Consider the following 17961-nt stretch of genomic DNA (forward strand, 5'->3'; position numbering starts at 1 on the left):
TGACACAGGTAGGAAGTATCAGAGCCAAAGCAGGAACATCTGACCCCAAAATTTTTCTGCCTCCCAGGTAGAAGGAAAGCAAAGGCTAGGGGTCAGGAATACGGCAGAAAGCCACTGCATGTCAGGCCTACCCTTTCCCAGGACACGATCTCGCTGTTTCCCACCCTCCGTGACCTCCCCACTTAGGCCCCTTTCAAGAATTTACTTCTCACTGTTTCCCCTCCAGTGTGGCCCCTGGGCTGAACAGGGATTGGATGGTTCTTGGGAAGCTGTAAGACATCCCTTCCCCCAAGGGTCCCCTAGGAAGGGAACAGCTAAGGTACCATCAGTCTGCAGGTTCCTCTTCCCACATCTGAGCAAGGTCTGTGGATAAGACTGACAAGTGCTTGGATCAGAAGCCAGCCAAAGGGGTTCAAATCCAGGCCAGAGACTTTGGCCAATAACAGGAACTTCCTTTTTAAAAAACCTATATTCTGGGACAGACATTTCACTAGGGGTTTCCTCCGTATTTTTAAACTGAATCCCCCCCACCCTTCCCACATGTTTGACCCTATTTCACAGAAGAGGAGCCTGAGGCTCCCAGTTGGGAAGCAACCAGTGTAAGGACAGTAAGTCATAAGGAGCCTGGTACTTGAACCTACCTAGGCCCCAGATTCTGTTGTTGCCTAGGAACTGAAGAGGGAGGAGCTGCCAGATCAGAGGGAGGAGGGAAAAGAGAGAGGGCGAGTTCCCAGCAGCGCGCGCTGACGACAGCAGGTGATTTTTTTTCTGCATCGCGCTATCTCTCAGCATCTTTCCTGGATTTTTCCCCCCCTCTACTGACCGGCAGAAAAGGGTGGGGCCGCTTCCCCGCAGCAGAGACAGCAGCGGCGGCGGCGGCGGCTGCAGCATCATTGGGAGCAGCGGTGGCGGCAGCAATGCTCGGTCTCCTCGAGAGGTGATCTCCTCTGAGCCCTGCTAGGTGGCCGCCTGCGACTGGACGCCGGCGGGAAGGAGAAGATAGAGCTTTGTCCGCGGCCCCTGCGGCCACACTGCCCGGCCCTTCCTCTGCGCCATGGCTTAAGCCTGCAGTCACCTCGCCTCGCGTTGCCTTGCTTGGCAGGGGTCTGAGCGCCGCAGCAGCCGCAGGGAGGGGCGCGTCCCAGACGCCCTCGCCTGGGGACCCGGGACGCGGTGTCTCACGCTGCGCAGCCCACAGCAGACCGCGCTCCCGAGACCTGTGCGGCGGCTCCCGGAGGCGTTTACAGCCGGGCATCGAGGGACTTTACGGACTTTCTCAGTGATAGCTCTGCCCACCCAACCTTCCCGGGTGCTCTCTGAGGTAGGAGGGGGCGGTAGCTCAGGCCACCAAGGAAAGCACGGTGAGAACCAGATTGGCCGGACGAGGGCCAGGGGGCTGAGGAAGATTAGGGACTTGCTTTAGAATCGAGCAAGAAGAGGGAGTACTAGCTCTGAGGCGAGCACCATGGCGTGGCCGTGCATCACGCGCGCCTGCTGCATCGCCCGCTTCTGGAACCAGCTGGACAAGGCAGACATCGCCGTGCCGCTGGTTTTCACCAAGTACTCGGAGGCCACCGAGCACCCGGGCGCCCAGCCGCCGCACCAGCAGCCGGCGCAGCCTGCACAGCAGGCGCCCGCGCCCCCCTCGGCGCGCGCGGTCGCCATAGAAACGCAGCCGGCCCAAGGCGAAGGGGATGTGGTTGCCTGGGCAACAGGGCCGGCGCCGGGGCCTAGCGGCGAACGCGAGGTTGGGGCCACCTCTGGCCGGAGCGGCCCGGGACCGGGCTCTGGCTCCGGCTCCACCTCCAGCGCGGGCCCCGCGGACTCGGTGATGCGGCAGGACTACCGCGCCTGGAAGGTGCAGCGGCCGGAGCCGAGCTGCCGGCCGCGCAGCGAGTACCAGCCTTCGGACGCGCCGTTTGAGCGCGAGACCCAGTACCAGAAGGACTTCCGCGCCTGGCCGCTGCCGCGACGCGGAGACCACCCGTGGATTCCCAAGCCAGTGCATATCCCCACGTCCTCCCAGGCGGCGGCGCCTGTGCTCGGGGCGCCTCAGCGCCGGCCGCAGAGCCAGGAGCGCTGGCCGGTGCAGGCCGCCGCCGAGGCCCAGGAGCAGGAGGCGGCCCCTGGAGGAGCAGGTGGCCTTGCGGCTGGAAGGGCGACCAGTGCGGAAGAGCGCGACACACGCAAGAAGCCTGGGCCCGCCTGGATGTTGCGTCGCGCCGAGGGGATGGGGCACGAGCAGGCGCTGCTGCCCGCAGCCCAGGCCCAGGTCCAGGCCACGGGCCCCGAGGGGGGCAAGGGGCGTGCGGCGGCCGACGCCCTCAACAGGCAAATCCGTGAGGAGGTGGCGAGTGCGGTGAGCAGCTCTTACAGGTGAGACGCAGCCCGTAGCTCAGGCCACGGGGCTGGTCATCCTTACCCTTTCCCACAGATTCTCTGCATCGCAGGCCTCCCTGTCAGCCTCCCCCTCCAGCCCAGAACACACCCCCTCCCCTCCCCAGCCCTGGCCGACTGCTCTTTGGCTCTTTCTTTTGTGAAAGCTGTTAGTATTATCCATCTCATCTTGCCAAAGTCTTTCACTTAACCACTTCAGCCATCTTTTCCCCATCTCTGCCCCAACCCGAGTCCCTGCCTGCCCAACAGAGACCTTTGCAGTTTCTTCACTGGCTGTGCTTCCATTCTGCCCCACCCAACTCACTGGCTGCATTAGCCTGGATGCTGCCCCTTGCTGGCTCAGCTGCCACCCAAGGGCCTCCGTGCCTTCCAGCAATGGCCAATCCTCCCCAAAGAAGAGCGATCTCTCCCCCTTCCCCTCCTCCCTAGCTCGGTTCACTTGGCCCTTCATTCTTACCCCCTCTGTCTCAATCCCTGGGAGACCACCAAGCACCACACCCTTTTCTAGATTCCCTGCCAGTCCCTTATAGAGCACCCTCCTCTTTCAGCCACTTATGCTGAAAGCAGATCCCTTACACCTCTAGCTGCGACTCTCTGGGCAAGTTTCTTAACATTTCTTGGCCTAGGGTTCTTATCTGTAAGACGTGATGGATAATAGATTCTTCTCTTAGATTGTTTGCTCATGTATTGATTTAATATTAAATACTCAACATATTTTTGAGCACCTACTATATGCTAAGCACTATGCTAGACATTTTGAAGATTAAATGAGATGATTCAGGAGGAGAATTATGCCTGGCACATGGTAGGTAATTAGTACATCTTGGTTCCATTCCAGCCTTCTACATGATGCCTCATTACTTTGATTTCCACTTCCCAGACACTTCCAGCCTTCTCCCCTATTGATGCGTCTCCTTTCCTTTCATGTTTGCCAAATGTGGTTCTCGTTCTGTTACCGCCAAGAACCCCCTCTTCAGCACATTTAAATTCCCTTTAAATGAATGCCTTCAACAAGAGCATATTTATTCATTCACTCTCTTTCTCCCTCTCTCTTTTTCTAGAATTCTCCCTCTGCTGCAGCCTCAGTCCTTCCAGTCTGCTTTCTCACCCTTCATTCATTTAATAGGTATTTCTGAAGGCTAAGCTTTCAGTCCTGCCCTTATGTTTCAAATGGAAACAATTAGCTAACAGATCACTGTTGACTCTGAATACGTGGCATTGGGTTTGGGGTCTCTGGGGAAGAAGACGTACATGATGAGTAATTGAGCTAGAGGTGTTCAAAATGTGGCTTATGGGGTCCTTCATCAATGCCACAGCCAGTTGCCTCCTTCCTGCAGGAGGGTGTGGACAGGAGGACTGCAGAGTTAGTGTCTTTTGCCGGGACCGTATATATAGCCTCATCAGACTGATGTCCTTCTCCATTAAATATGACAAACACTCCCTCTTATGCTGAGGAAGAATAGCATTGACAGACATCCTCTCTTGTTAAGGCAAAATCTGCCCCCCACTCAGGTATTACCTCTGGAAAGCATTTCCCAATGAAACGGGGCAGTTAATCAATTGGCCCCTATTCCTTCTTCCTGAATTCCACCTCCCACCTGGCATTTGTCTCTTGGTGTCGGTCCCCCAGGAATACACCACTTCCTTTTAAAGCTCTGGGTCAGGCAAGGACATGGATCCTTTTCCTTGGTTCTAGCTATGAGAAGGTGGAATTTTCACAAAATCTTTATGCTGTTACCAAGGAGAATCAAAAAGAAAAGAAAGGGGAATAAAAAAACAAAGCCAGGATACAATGTTATGACTCTGTCATGGCTTTGTTGTTTACAAGGCCCTACCTTTGTTCCCTAAGAACCCTAAGGTTGGCCTAACATCACAGATTTCTGGACTGGTCTTTTCATCCTCCTACTCGCAGTCTACCACCCTGCGGCAGGTGGAACCTTACCACCTACCAGACAGAATCTACCTCTCCTCACCTCAATACAGTCAATGCCAATCAAGAGAGATCCAGATTCTCAAATCTCATTTGATGATCCTACTCAGTTTATGTTTCCAGGCTGGTAGGACTTGCTTTGTTCATAAATGATGGTTCAGTCAGGGCGTAAACCACCCTTCAGACACAACTCACTCCAAATATTTTGGGTTGTACCTTTGTTCTGTGTAGCCTCTTTCCTCCCAAACAACACCTTAACTGTGCAGTAAGCATGTCATCCTTTACAGTTAGAATTACACACATCCTGCAAGTGATTTGATTGAATAGGGGCAGGCTATGCTCTTGCAGCTGGTAAGAATGATTATTTTTCATAGCTATCAGAATTTCATCAACCTGTCAAGAAAAATCTCTGTGTACCTCAAAAAACATTTTTTTCTAATTTGAGTCTTCTGTAAAATTTAATTATGCATATGACTTTGGGATCAGCAGTTCCATTTTGCTGTATCATCAGAAGGGTTTTGAAGCATTAAGAGAATGAGTATTGCTAAGAAACATCAATTTCTTTAATGGACAATTTAAGTACTTGACAAATTTGATGTGCAATTTAACATTATTTTTTGTTCCAGAAGAAAAATTAACTAATAATAGGGAAATGCACTTTGGGTGAAAGTAGATATGAAGAAATAAGATAATCAATTAATTAAGTATACAATAAAGAAAAAAATGCCTGGAAATTATAGGCTTATCTGGAACATTGATTTTTTTTTTCCCCCCCTATTCTCTCACATCCTTTTCCTTGCTAGGATTCTAAATATCTCCTGAATTTAAGTATGTTCCATGTCTTCTGTAAATGAGCCTTACATCACCTTAGAAGCCAAGCTGGGCTACATTTCACTGATAATTTGACAAATCCTTTTCTACTGCCACTCTACATAAATCATGGTGGTTTACACCATGGTGACTGGTTCATCTTATGGGCTTTACAAATGACATCTGTCATGTAACATCAGTGTGAGCAGTTTGCTTAAATAGAGAAAGGGTATACAATCCATCAGCTTGATATATTGGTACATAATATAAAATATATATTCAGCATCCAGAGTCATATACGTGCTATTTGGTTTCCTCCTGCAATGTACAATCAGTAGATAACATCAAATGTCCTTTGACGCTATGGTTTTGAGAAACCTTCCCTGTTCAACAGTTCATTTAATTCATAACCTATCCACACTAGCCTGAGACTTTTTGCATTCAAGCAGTATCTGAGGTATCTTTAGAATTATTCTCAATCATGAAGTTGATTTTCAATACATTCATATGACATAAATGACATTATAAAATTGAGAAACATGTCTTCGTTATTTTTAACGTTAAGGATGGATTTTACTGCGCAGCTATTTGTGACTTTAGACCTAGCATTCTCAGTTAGGAAATAGATGAGTCATAGGAGGGGATTAAAATTCCTCTCTCAGCCAACCCCATTGCCCCAGCCGTTGGTTAAGAGTGATAGATGGGGTAGCAGGTGCTCCCCATAGAAATGCTAATGAGCAACTTTTCCTGGAAGAAATCATCTGGGGCACCAGGAGGTAGAATTAATAAACCAGAGGCAAAATAGTATTTGAAAAATGAGAGCGGTAACAAGGAAATCAGAAAGAAAAAGAGCCTTTCCTATCTACCCTGCAGTCTTCCATAAAGGTTAGAGAAAGGCCCATCTGACTTGGCTTATGCTATACAGAACTGCCCTGTGCCTACAGGGCAAGTGCCCGTTTCCCTAGGATCTTCCTAACTAAATCCCAGCAATACTTCAAGGCCAATCTCAGATACTAGTCTTCAACAACGCCTTCCAGGCCCTGCCACGCAGGACTAATTTTTCTCTTATTCCCCTTTCGTATTCTGTACACTTCTCATTGTCTTCTTGATTGTAAGATACTTTTGTCTCTGTCTGCCTCCCCTACCAGATAGGAACACTTGAAGGGAAGGGGGCTGTATTTTGTTCATCTCTGTATCTCTCACAGTGTAACATTGTGCCCAGCTATCAAATAGATTTGTTGAATCCAGTGAAAGTTTTAAAGTTAGATGAAAAATTTATTCACCTACATATCGATTCATTTCATTCAGTTTCATTTAGCTGAATTAATTTTGGAAAATGACCACCAAGCCCCTGCAATGTATCAGACAGGATACTGGAGATACCAAAAAGTGATAACCCTATGTGAAGAAATTGTGTTTTCCTTAATCAAAATAAAGGGGGATTCCTACTCGGTTAGCACTAGAAGTAAATGTTCAAATGGGGAAGGGCAGCAAACCTTACAGACCTGACTCTAGGTGCACCTTCACCCAGGGCAGTGGTCCCCAACCTTGGCTGTACAATGGAATCACTGGAGAACTTAAAAAATGCTGTTACAGGGCTTCCCTGGTGGCGCAGTGGTTGAGAGTCCGTCTGCCGGTGCAGGGGACATGGGTTCGTGCCCCGGTCCTGGAAGATCCCACATGCCGCGGAGCGGCTGGGCCCGTGAGCCATGGCCGCTGAGCCTGCGCGTCCAGAGCCTGTGCTCCGCAACGGGAGAGGCCACGGCAGTGAGAGGCCCGCGTACCGCAAAAAAAAAAAAAAAATGTTGTTGCATAGCTGCCTTGCCCAGAGATTCTGATTTAATTGGTCTGGGGTATAGCCTGCGCATGTGAATCTTTTCAAACTGCGCCAGATAATTCTCATGTGCAATTCAGGTTATGACCTCTTCCCTTAAGACGGAGGTTCTCAAAATTTAGTACACAAAAAAATCATCTGGAGAGCTTTCTAAAATGCAGATTCCCGGGCCTCATCCTCAGACGTGCTGATTCAGTACTTTTAAAATGGAGCCTAAGAATCTATATTTTAAGAAGCACTCTAGGTAATTTTTATGCAGGTTAACTTCAGACTTGCTTGTGAAAACACCGCTTGGGAAGATTTGCTATCTTTAAGGTATTGAGTTTTCCCATATACGAACGTGGTATTGCTTGCCATTTATTTGTCTTTTTGTCCTTCACTTACATTTTGTAATTTTCTCCACAAAAATCACATACACACACACACACACAATAGTTTTTAAGTTTTATTTTTCTATATTTAAGCCTCTAATAATATAATTGGATTTAACTTTATGTATGGAATGAGGCAGGGAACTGATTTTCCTTTTTCCCATATGGAAAGTCATTTATCCCAATACCCATTTTTTTTTTTTTGCGGTACGCGGACCTCTCACTGCTGTGGCCTCTCCCGTTGTGGAGCACAGGCTCCAGACGCGCAGGCTCAGCGGCCGTGGCTCATGGGCCCAGCCACTCCGCCGCATGTGGGATCTTCCTGGACCGGGGCACGAACCCGTGTCCCCTGCATCAGCAGGCGGACTCTCAACCACTGCGCCACCAGGGAAGCCCCCAATACCCTTTTTAACAGTTCAACTTTTCCCCATTAATATCCCCACTGATATCTCTTCTATCACATAAGGGTCGCGTATGCTTGAATATATTTCTGAGATCTCTGTTCTATTCCATTAATCTGAGCTAATGCCATACTATCATCTTTTTTTCTGAGCTATTTATAATTAGTTTTCCTATTTTCAAGCATATATCTTATTACATTTTCTAATTTGTTATTGCTCATATGTATTAATTTTTATAAGTTTTTATTGTATTCAACAACTTTACCACACTCTAATTTTGTTTGTAGATTCTCTTGGACTGTCTGTGGAGATAATGTATACTTTTAGCAAATACCAGTTTATTGTCTTCATTCTGATATTCATATATTTTTGTGTGTATGTACATTGCTACACTGGTGAGGATATCCATATAGTTTTTTTTTAATGCTTTTTCTTTCTTTCTTTCTTTCTTTCTTTCTTTCTGGCTGCATTGGGTCTTCGTTGCTGCACGGGCTTTCTCTAGTTGCTGAGAGCGGGGGCTACACTTCATTGGGGTGCGTGGGCTTCTCATTGTGGTGGCTTCTCTTGTTACAGAGCACGGGCTCTAGTTCAGCAGTTGTGGCTCGCGGGCTCTAGAGCACAGGCTCACTACCTCTTTGTAGTGTTAATTTGCATTTCCTGCACGGCCTTTGTTGCTCGGCAGCATGTGGGATCTTCCCGGACCAGGGCTCGAACTCGCATCCCCTGCATTGGCAGGCAGATTCTTAACCACTGCACCACCAGGGAAGTCCCTCCATATAGTTTTGATAATAGGCTTCTTTGTCTTGAGACATGGGAATGCTTCTTAAGTTTCATCATTAAGTATGAGGATTGCTCTGTGTCATTATAATATAGCGTCATATCAGGTTAAGAAACTTGTCTTTATACTAGTTTGTTAGGGGTTTCTAAAAATGTGGATTGGTATTGAATTTTTTTTGAATTCCATTTTATTTATTTTTTTATACAGCAGGTTCTTATTAGTTGGTATTGAATTTTATTAAATGATTTTTTTGACATCAACTGAGAAAGTCTTATGGTTTTTATTTTTAATCTACTAATAGATTTTTCTGATACTGAACCATCTCTCCATTCCTAGGGTAAATCTTACTTAAAAATATAGTTTATGATGCTGAATTCTTTTGCTACTTTTTATTTGAAATGTTTGCATATATATTCATAAGTGAAATTAGTCTAAAATTTTTTCCTTTTTTATATCAGTTGGGTACGGTATTGGAATCATGGTTATGTCTATAAAGTTAGATAGTTAGATTTTGCTCTTTTTCAGTTATTTGGAACAATTCTTATAACAAGTACTCCTCCTCAAATATCTGATAAGAGTCTCCTGTAAAGCTCTCTGTACCTGGTGTCTTTTTCATGAATAGACTAGTTTTTAACTACCAGTTTGATGTCTTTAATAGTTATTCATTTATTCAGCTTTTGTATTTCTTCTTGAGCCAATTTTAGTAATTTATATTTTTCTGGGAAATGTTATAATTTTTTTTTAATTTTTAAATTTATTGACGTAAGAGTCACCATAGCACTATCTTGTGGATTTTAAAATCATCTCTACTTCTCTGCAGTTACATCCCCTTTCATACTTAATATTAATTGGTGCCTTGTCTCTTTTTTTCATAATTGTCTTATTGAGGTTTGCTTAGTCTTTTCAAAGAATCAAATTTTGGTTTTGTTGATCATCTCCCTTTTCAGGAAGTTTTGCTCTTATTTTTACTATTCCTTTACCTTTTATGCTCTGAGAGGTAGGCATAGGTCATGTTAGGAACAGTTTTATATCCCTGGCTGAGGAGTTTGGATTTTTTTTTTTTTTAAAGAAATGAGTCACTGAAGGAATCTAGGTAGAGGAACTACATGATAGTTTAATATGATTTAAATTTTATTAATGTCCCACTGACCGGTGGCCAGGGGAGGTTAGAGAAAGGGTGGCCTTTCAGTAACGAGCCTACTGGAATAATCCAGGGACAATGATAAAGCCTGAACTGAGGCTGTGGGACTGGAGATTTATAACAGTACATACAGTTACTGAAAAACAGATCGTAATGACCAATTGAGATGTAAGGAAGAGGGTAAATCCAGGATAACTCTTTTCTGGTTTGGGTAACTGGTAGTGGTCCTAGTCATTGGAACAGAGGGGTGGGATAGGGAGGGTGGGAGGGAGGCTCAAGAGGGAGGGTATATGGGGATATATGTATACATATAGCCGATTCACTTTGTCGTACAGCAGAAACTAACACAACGTTGTAAAGCAATTATACTTCAATAAAGATATTAAAAAAAAAAGCAACAGACTTTTATTTAGAATTCTATGATGAATGTAGAGGAGAAGAAAGTCAGGAGTGGAAGTTGAGGTTATTTTTAGTATCTAGAATTTGAGTTGTCTATGAGATATGTGACAAGAAATTTCAAGAGGCAGCTGAGTAAATGGATCTGAAGTGTAGAGAGAGATCCGGGCTGTGATTTGAAACATCCTGTGGATATTATTATTTTCTTATTTTTATTTTTTTTAAGAAGATGTTGGGGGTAGGAGTTTATTAATTAATTTATTTATTTTTGTTGTGTTGGGTCTTCGTTTCTGTGCGAGGGCTTTCTCTAGTTGTGGCAAGCAGGGGCCACTCTTCATCGCGGTGCGCGGGCCTCTTACTATCTCGGCCTCTCTTGTTGCAGAGCACAGGCTCCAGACACGCAGGCTCAGTAGTTGTGGCTCACGGGCCTAGTTGCTCCGCGGCATGTGGGTTCCTCCCAGACCAGGGCTCGAACCCATGTCCCCTGCATTAGCAGGCAGATTCTCAACCACTGCGCCACCAGGGAAGCCCTGTGGATATTATTAAAGCCATGGGAGGAGGTGAAATCATCCCTAGAGAGGAAGTAGAGAAAATTAGCCATCAGAGAGTGGAGCCCTGAGGGATACATGTATTTGGGGTACTGACAGCAGAAGGGATAACCATGAAAAAGACAAAAGAGTGATCGGAAGGGAGGGAAGAAAAGCAGGAGAGAGACTAATCCTGGAAACCACATTGGGCACCTAACTCAGCAAAGCCTTATGCTGCCCTGGAAATTTTTACTGAGGAATTACTGTGTGCAAAGCATTTTTCTAGATCATTGGTTGACCTTGAGCAGTTAGATATAATGTTACTGAAACTAACCCACAAAGAGGAGAGGAGATAAGATACGCACAATTAATCCTTGGTTGCTGTCCTAGAAAAAAATGGCATCTAATGCATCTATGAACTTTCAAAAAATGTCAAGCCAGTGATAGTTCTAAATCTATAATCACAAAGAATCACTGTGTCCAGGATATAAAACTAAAATAATCCAACAACGTCCACTAGGATTAAAGAGCCATCTCTGTAATCAATGCAGCTTTGGCTTTTCAAATTAGGTCAGTTGTAGACATCTAGACAGGTGAGCTTCTAATTCTCCGCCAAATGAAGAAAACTGCAAATGGACCGCGACCAGCAAACTAAAAATTCTCTCGATGTTCACTAAAGATGCTAGTTTTCACCATTAGAAACAATAGTAGTAGTTAATCAAGTGCCTCCTATATGCCTGGCAGGCTGCTAGAAACTTCAGACGCATTTTCGCCTGTAATCTTTATAGTAGCTCTGCAGAAGTGGTACTGTTACTTCCCTGTTAGAGCTGAGGACCCACAAGCCCTCTTGTCTGTCTTTAGGTTTTAAAACTGTTGAAGGCACAGACTTTGTCTAACACTAATCTTTCTCTACACAGGGCACTTCCTCCACGTCATATTAACATGTATTGTCTCAAACCATTTTCAATCCACTGAATATTGATTAGTGTCTGCTCTATATCTGGCTAATTCCTAGGAAGACAAAGTAGTCCTTGCTCTTGGAAGACTTATGTTTATTAGGCAGTGACAGGTGAGCTGAAAAGTTATAGGTGCCCTAACAAAAAGTCTATGTAGGGTTTGGTGGGGCACAGAGGAGAGAGAGGTTAAGTCTACTTGATTTGAGGGTTATCAGGGAAAGGGTTCAGTAGAGAAGGGACTGGTAGGCTGAATCTTCAAAGATGAATGGGCATTAAATGGGGAAGGGATCGGTCTGAGTAAAAGTACAGAAGAGAAATTGTCAGCAGTTCTGAGCAGGTAGAACTTAGAGGTCTCATTGGATGAGGATAGAATGGCGAGAGGTGGACCAGGTAGGTAGGCTGGGCCAGCTCCTTTATCCTATGAGCAAATGAAGAAGGGGGATTAGGTTTTGGATTTTAGCAAAGGTGACTTTGGCAGCAGTGGGAAGGATGGATTGGAGGGGATTAGACTGGGAGCATGGAATCCAGAAAGGAAGCTGTGGTCTAGGTGAGAGATGATGAAGACCTCCAGCCACGAAAGGATGTAAACAAGCACTGATGGTACAGAATAACATAAGGCTAATTGAAAGTCGGCAGAAAGGGAGAAGGAAGAGTCTAGGATGTTTCCTTTAGATGCTTTGGATGTCTGGGGAAACAATCATTCACTGAGCTAGATAGCAGAGTTTTGGATAAGTTGAATTTGAGGTGTCTTTAGAAAGACTACATGGAGGTGTTCAATAGAAAATGAAAATAGAAACCCACACTGCTGGTAAAGGGTGTAAATTGCTACAGTCACCTTATAAAACTCTTCAGCATTATCTATTCAAGTCAAACATATGTTTACTCTATGACCCAGCAATTGCACTCTTGAGTATATACCTAGCAAAAATGAGTGCAGAAGCCTTGTACAAGAATGTGTAGCAGCTTTATTAATAGCTAAAAAGTAAAATCAACCCAAATGTCCATCCACAATAGGAGAAATACACTGTGGTATATTCATACAGTGGACTGTCTCCTGGTAGGGTGTGGTAGACAGAATCATGGTGCCCTTCCCCCACCCCAGAATGTCCACATCCTAATTCCTGGAACCTGTGAATATGTTATGTTACAAAGCAAAAGGGACCTTGCAGATGTCATTAAGTTAAGGCTCTTGAGGTGGGATGAGTATCCTGGATTATCCAGATGGGCCCATTGTAATCGCAGGGACCCTTATAAGAGAAAGAGGCAGTGTCACAGTGATGCAGTGTGATAAAGACTTGGCCAGCCATTGTTGGCTTTGAAGACGGAAGTGTGACATGCACCAAGGAATGCACCAGCTTCTAAGAAGCTGGAAAAGACAAGGAAATGGATTCTTCCTAGAGCCTTCAGAAGGAACACTTTGCTTCTGCTGACACCATGATTCTAGCCAGTGAGACCCATTTCTGACTCTTAACTACAGAACTATAAGGGAATACATTCATGTGGTTTTAAGCCATTCAGTTTGTGGTAATTTGTTAGAGCAGCTATAGCAAACGAATACACAGGGTTTCTCAATCTCGGCACTACTGACATTTTGGACCAGATAATTCTTTGTTGTGAGGAGCTGTCTTGTGCATTGCAGGATGTTTGGCATCATCCCTGGCCTCTTTCCAAGCCTTGCCGGTAGCGTTCCCCACATTATCCCCCTCCAAGTTGTGACAATCAAAAATCTTTCCAGACATCGCCAAAAGCCCTCTGGGTGTGCCAAAATTTCCACTGGTTGAGGTCCACTGTTACACAGCAGAAAAAGAAAGTTACTGGAATACTCACTAATATGGCTAGATCTTACAGACATAATGATGAGTGAATGAAACGAGATATAAGTGTACTTACCGAATGATTCCATTTATATGAAATTTCAAAAACAGGCAAAGGTAAGTGATGGTGATGGATGTCAGAATAGTGATGATCTCTGGGGGTGGGGTGGGTAATTGACCAAGATGTTGGAAATGTTCTATCTCTTGATCTGGATGGTGGTCATGTGGGTCTATACATACGGACAATTAAGATTTCTGGGCTTTATTCTGTTTGTTATAACTCCACAAAAAATAAGAAACAAATTACAAACTAAGTAAACGGAGATACAAGTTTGATGCTCAGGAGAAAACGCAGAACGGAAAAGAAATATCTGGATACCGAGCTGTCAGTGAGGATCAAACCCGTAGGGGTCAGGGAGGGTGGGAAGAAAGAGAGTGAGGAGAATAACATGCTGCGGCCACAGCCCAGCCTCCCTGACGTATCAGGGATGAGCAGAAGAAGAGTCAGGCGAGGAAGGAGCATGTGTGTCTGTGTTGTTCCCATCCGAGAGCGAGAGCATAGGCCCGCCAGAGTCCCACAAAAGCTACCCACACATGTATAACGTAATAGTAGCCTTCTCCATCCTCCCTATCCCGGCATGGTCCATTGTCAGTGTGTGTTTCTCTTCAGACTGAATGAAGAGGCTTTGCAGGAACAAGCCTGATGGAACCTCTTTCGGTAGGAAAATAGGACCCAAGCCCCAAACCACAAAAGCCACCATAAGTGCCTCCACTGTGCCGTTGCTTGTGGTCACTGTCTACTTTGTGCAATGACTTCAAAAAGCTGGCCCATGTCGTGGCACATCCTAGAGTGCCTTTTTGCAATCTTCTTGGCCCCTAAGAATCGTTTTCTATTAAACCGTAATAATGGGCGAAAGATAGGCAATGGCAGAAAGCAGAAGAGCAGAACGTTAGAACAGAGACATAATTGAGTTTCAGCCTCATTTGCTGAGTGCACAATGCCAATTGCTTTAACATATTTTTTTAATTTAGACTTTATCATGACCTTTTAAGGTAAACATCTCTCTCTTTAAAGATGAAGAATAGAGTCAGGGAGGTCTGGGGACTGAGGTCACAGAACCAGTCGGTGACTGGGCTGGCTCAGGAACCTGGTTCTCCTCATTCCGGCCTCCAGCTGTGTCTCACTCGTGGGCTCAAGCTGACCCCTGCCATGTCCCCGCAGTTCAACATGCCATTCCTGGGAGGGCTGCTACCTGCCCCCCAACTCCCACTCTCCTAAGCCCATGCCATCCTCCTTCACCACCTGGTTCTGCAGGGGGAGAGGGATTGATAACCATCCTGAGCTCTCCATGGATCCCCTTCCCTTCCAGGGCAAGGCCTTGGCAGCTCAGCCTGTGGTCAAGGCTTTCCAGGATCTGACCTATCCGGTGCATCCAGCATTTTTGCCCACTGCTCCCTTCACAACACCTGATGCTTTTTCCTGCAGGTTCTCAGTTCTGGTTGTACCTTAAAATCTCAGGGTCCCCAGCGGGTGATCTAGCCAAATCACAGGCTGAGCTGAGCCTTGACAAGCTCCACACGTAACCATTGCTGGATTTTGCTCACAATTTTCCCTCCTGCCCACCTTCCATCTTCTTTCTAAATCCTTCCTATCCTTCGGGGCTTTTAGTCCATTGTGAAAGAGGCTTATACTATAAAAGCAGGGAATTAGGCTGGATTTATTTGATCATAATAGCATAATAATAATGTAGTGGGCTTAATATCATTTTTATTTCAAGTTCAATGCATCATCTTAAGAGCATGCAACGGCTGGGGCTATGGGCTATGAGGATTCAAGGTGCAGAGCACACGGTCCCCCATACAGGGACTTGCCGTCTTGTGGGGGAGGTAACATGGATGCAAGTATCATAAGTACCAGGCAGGGCCTAGTGAGGTTTAATCAGGGCCAGAGTTCTCAAGGGCCACAACAAGGGCTGGTTAATCCTGTTGGAAGATTCATGGAAGAGATGGTTGTATGAGTCCTGGGCAGTGTCCTGGTGGCCAGTAAAGGATTTGGTAACCACTAAAACTGGGTTTGAATCATCTCTCTCTAACTAAAAATCTGTGTGACCTTGAGAAAGCCTTCATATTTCTCATCAATAAAAGGAGATAATTACAGTAGTGAGTTCATAGAGTCAAGATGAAGGTGCAGGGAGATAATGCTCTTAGGAGTGCATGCCCATCAGTAAGTGCTGCCCACTTTTGTTGTCACTGAGAGAACAGAACAGATTGGTTACCAATAAAACTCTTTCATTGATTCATTCATTGAACATCTGCCACATCTTGTATCAGGCACTCTGCTAGAACCTGGGCATTTAGAAATGAATTTCATAGTACCTGTCCTAAAAGAGTTCCTGGTCTAGTGAGAGAAACTATAGTTTCTAGTGAGAGAAACATATTAAGTTTCTATAGTTCCTAGTGAGAGAAACATATTAAGAAAATTATAGTAATGGTAGCAAGTACAATAATAGAAATATGCACAAGGCATTGAGGGGATATAGAGGAAAGGGGGGTCTGATTCATTCTGAATCAGGGGCCACTTCCTGAGGAGGTGTTGACCTGTGCAGTGTGTCAAAAGCATGGAGTTAGTTCCACTGGGAAGGCAAAGATTAGGAACTATATATTCCTTCCTAGAGGTCTTTACCAATGAGATAAGAATGAAGAAGGCCTTTTAAGAATACAATACTTGGGCTTCCCTGGTGGCGCAGTGGTTGAGAGTCCGCCTGCCGATGCAGGGGAGATGGGTTCGTGCCCCGGTCCGGGAAGATCCCACGTGCCGCGGAGCGGTTGGGCCCGTGAGCCATGGCCGCTGAGCCTGCGTATCCGGAGCCTCTCCTGCGTACTGCAAAAAACAAAACAAAAAAACAAAAAAAAGAATACAATACTTAATAGTAATTCCAGCCCCTCCCAGATATCTAGCTTTATTTGGAGCTTTGCGTTCAAATCCTGCTTACCATTTATTAACTGTATGTCTTTGGTCAAGTTGCTTAACCTCTCTTCTCTGATTTTGTTTCCTGGTTGACAATGACACCTACCTTGCAAGGTTGTTGAAAGACTTAACATTTCATTAAGTCTGTGACTCTTTTTTTTTTTTTTTTTTTTGCGGTACACGGGCCTCTCACTGCTGTGGCCTCTCCCGTTGCGGAGCACAGGCTCCGGACGCGCAGGCTCAGCGGCCGTGGCTTATGGGCCCAGCCGCTCCACGGCATGTGGGATCTTCCCGGACCGGGGCACGTACCCGAGTCCCCTGCATCGGCAGGCAGACTCTCAACCACTGCGCCACCAGGGAAGCCCAAGTCTGTGACTCTCTTACCTGTAATATTTACCACTGCACCCCAAGCACCAAGCTTAGTGCATGGTCTTTAGGAGATGCTTAGTAGGTTTTAATTGAACAAATGAATGAATGATATATGTGCAGTACTTAGCATAATGCTTAGCCCATAGTGAGTGCTCAGTAAACAACAACTGTCCTCATCATTCATCTCCCCAGTGGGTTCGAGTACCACTTGGCTAATATAAAGAGGTAATTTTGCCCTTCTGTGTGCACACATTCTGTATTTCTGGGAACAGAACCATGAACTGCTCAGATAAAAGATTTTCTGTGAGTGTTTTTAGTCTGACTTGAAGGATCAGGGAAGACCTCAGAGAGGAGGGTATCATCTGAGCTGAACTTTGAAGGATCAGCCGATTTCAGTAGACAAAACGATCAGTGGGCAGGGAGGTGACACACTGCAGGCAGAAGGGATAGCTGGAGCATGTGGAACTAGATGTGCATTTGGGGACCACAGCTATTCAGATATGGCAAATGTTCCCAGCGTGAGGAATGATACGGCAGGAGGCAAGTCTGTAAAGGTCTAGACCAGTGATTGGAAAATTTTCTGTAAAGGGATAGATAGTAAATATCTTAGGCTTTACTGGACCTTATATAACTAGAAAGAAAAAATTTCCCAAAAATTTTTATTGATGAAATTCAAAATATAATAATAATAATAGAATATAATCTTTTGCAATATGGGTCTACTAATGAGAAGAATGGATTTTTTTTTAAGAAGATGTTGGGGGTAGGAGTTTATTAATTAATTAATTTATTTTTGCTATGTTTCTGTGCAAGGGCTTTCTCTAGTTGTGGCAAGTGGGGGCCACTCTTCATCGCGGTGCGCGGGCCTCTCACTATCGCGGCCTCTCTTGTTGCAGAGCACAGGCTCCAGACACGCAGGCTCAGTAGTTGTGGCTCACGGGCCTAGTTGCTCCGCGGCATGTGGGATCCTCCCAGACCAGGGCTCAAACCCGTGTCCCCTGCATTAGCAGGCAGATTCTCAACCACTGTGCCACCAGGGAAGCCCCGAAGAATGGATTTTTTAGGGGAATAACATTTGCTGAAATCAGGTTCAAAATTAGTGATCTTTTTCATCATATTGATTGCAAACATTTATCTACAAAAACCATTCTTAGCTCCTGGCTGAACAAAAACAGATTGAGGGCCAAATTTGGTCCGTGGACCGTAGTTTGCCAATCTCTGATCTATATCACTGAGGACGGAATATTGTGCTACCAAGGTTCAGACTCT

At 45.4% G+C, this 17961-nt stretch overlaps 1 protein-coding gene across 1 annotated transcript in view; it reads left to right on the forward strand.

Moving 5' to 3' along the window:
• Window positions 1-1465: 1465 nt before the first annotated feature.
• Window positions 1466-17961, forward strand: part of MAP6 (microtubule associated protein 6) — an 86735-nt gene continuing 70239 nt past the window's right edge. The window contains exon 1 of the mRNA XM_029206830.1: window positions 1466-2376. Coding sequence (XP_029062663.1) covers window positions 1466-2376 — 911 coding nt within the window. The remainder of the gene's footprint in view (window positions 2377-17961) is intronic.

This window comes from Monodon monoceros, unplaced genomic scaffold (genome assembly GCF_005190385.1).
Source record: "Monodon monoceros isolate NGI ecotype Baffin Bay Population unplaced genomic scaffold, NGI_Narwhal_1 Super_Scaffold_7, whole genome shotgun sequence".
Classification (NCBI taxonomy): domain Eukaryota; kingdom Metazoa; phylum Chordata; class Mammalia; order Artiodactyla; family Monodontidae; genus Monodon; species Monodon monoceros.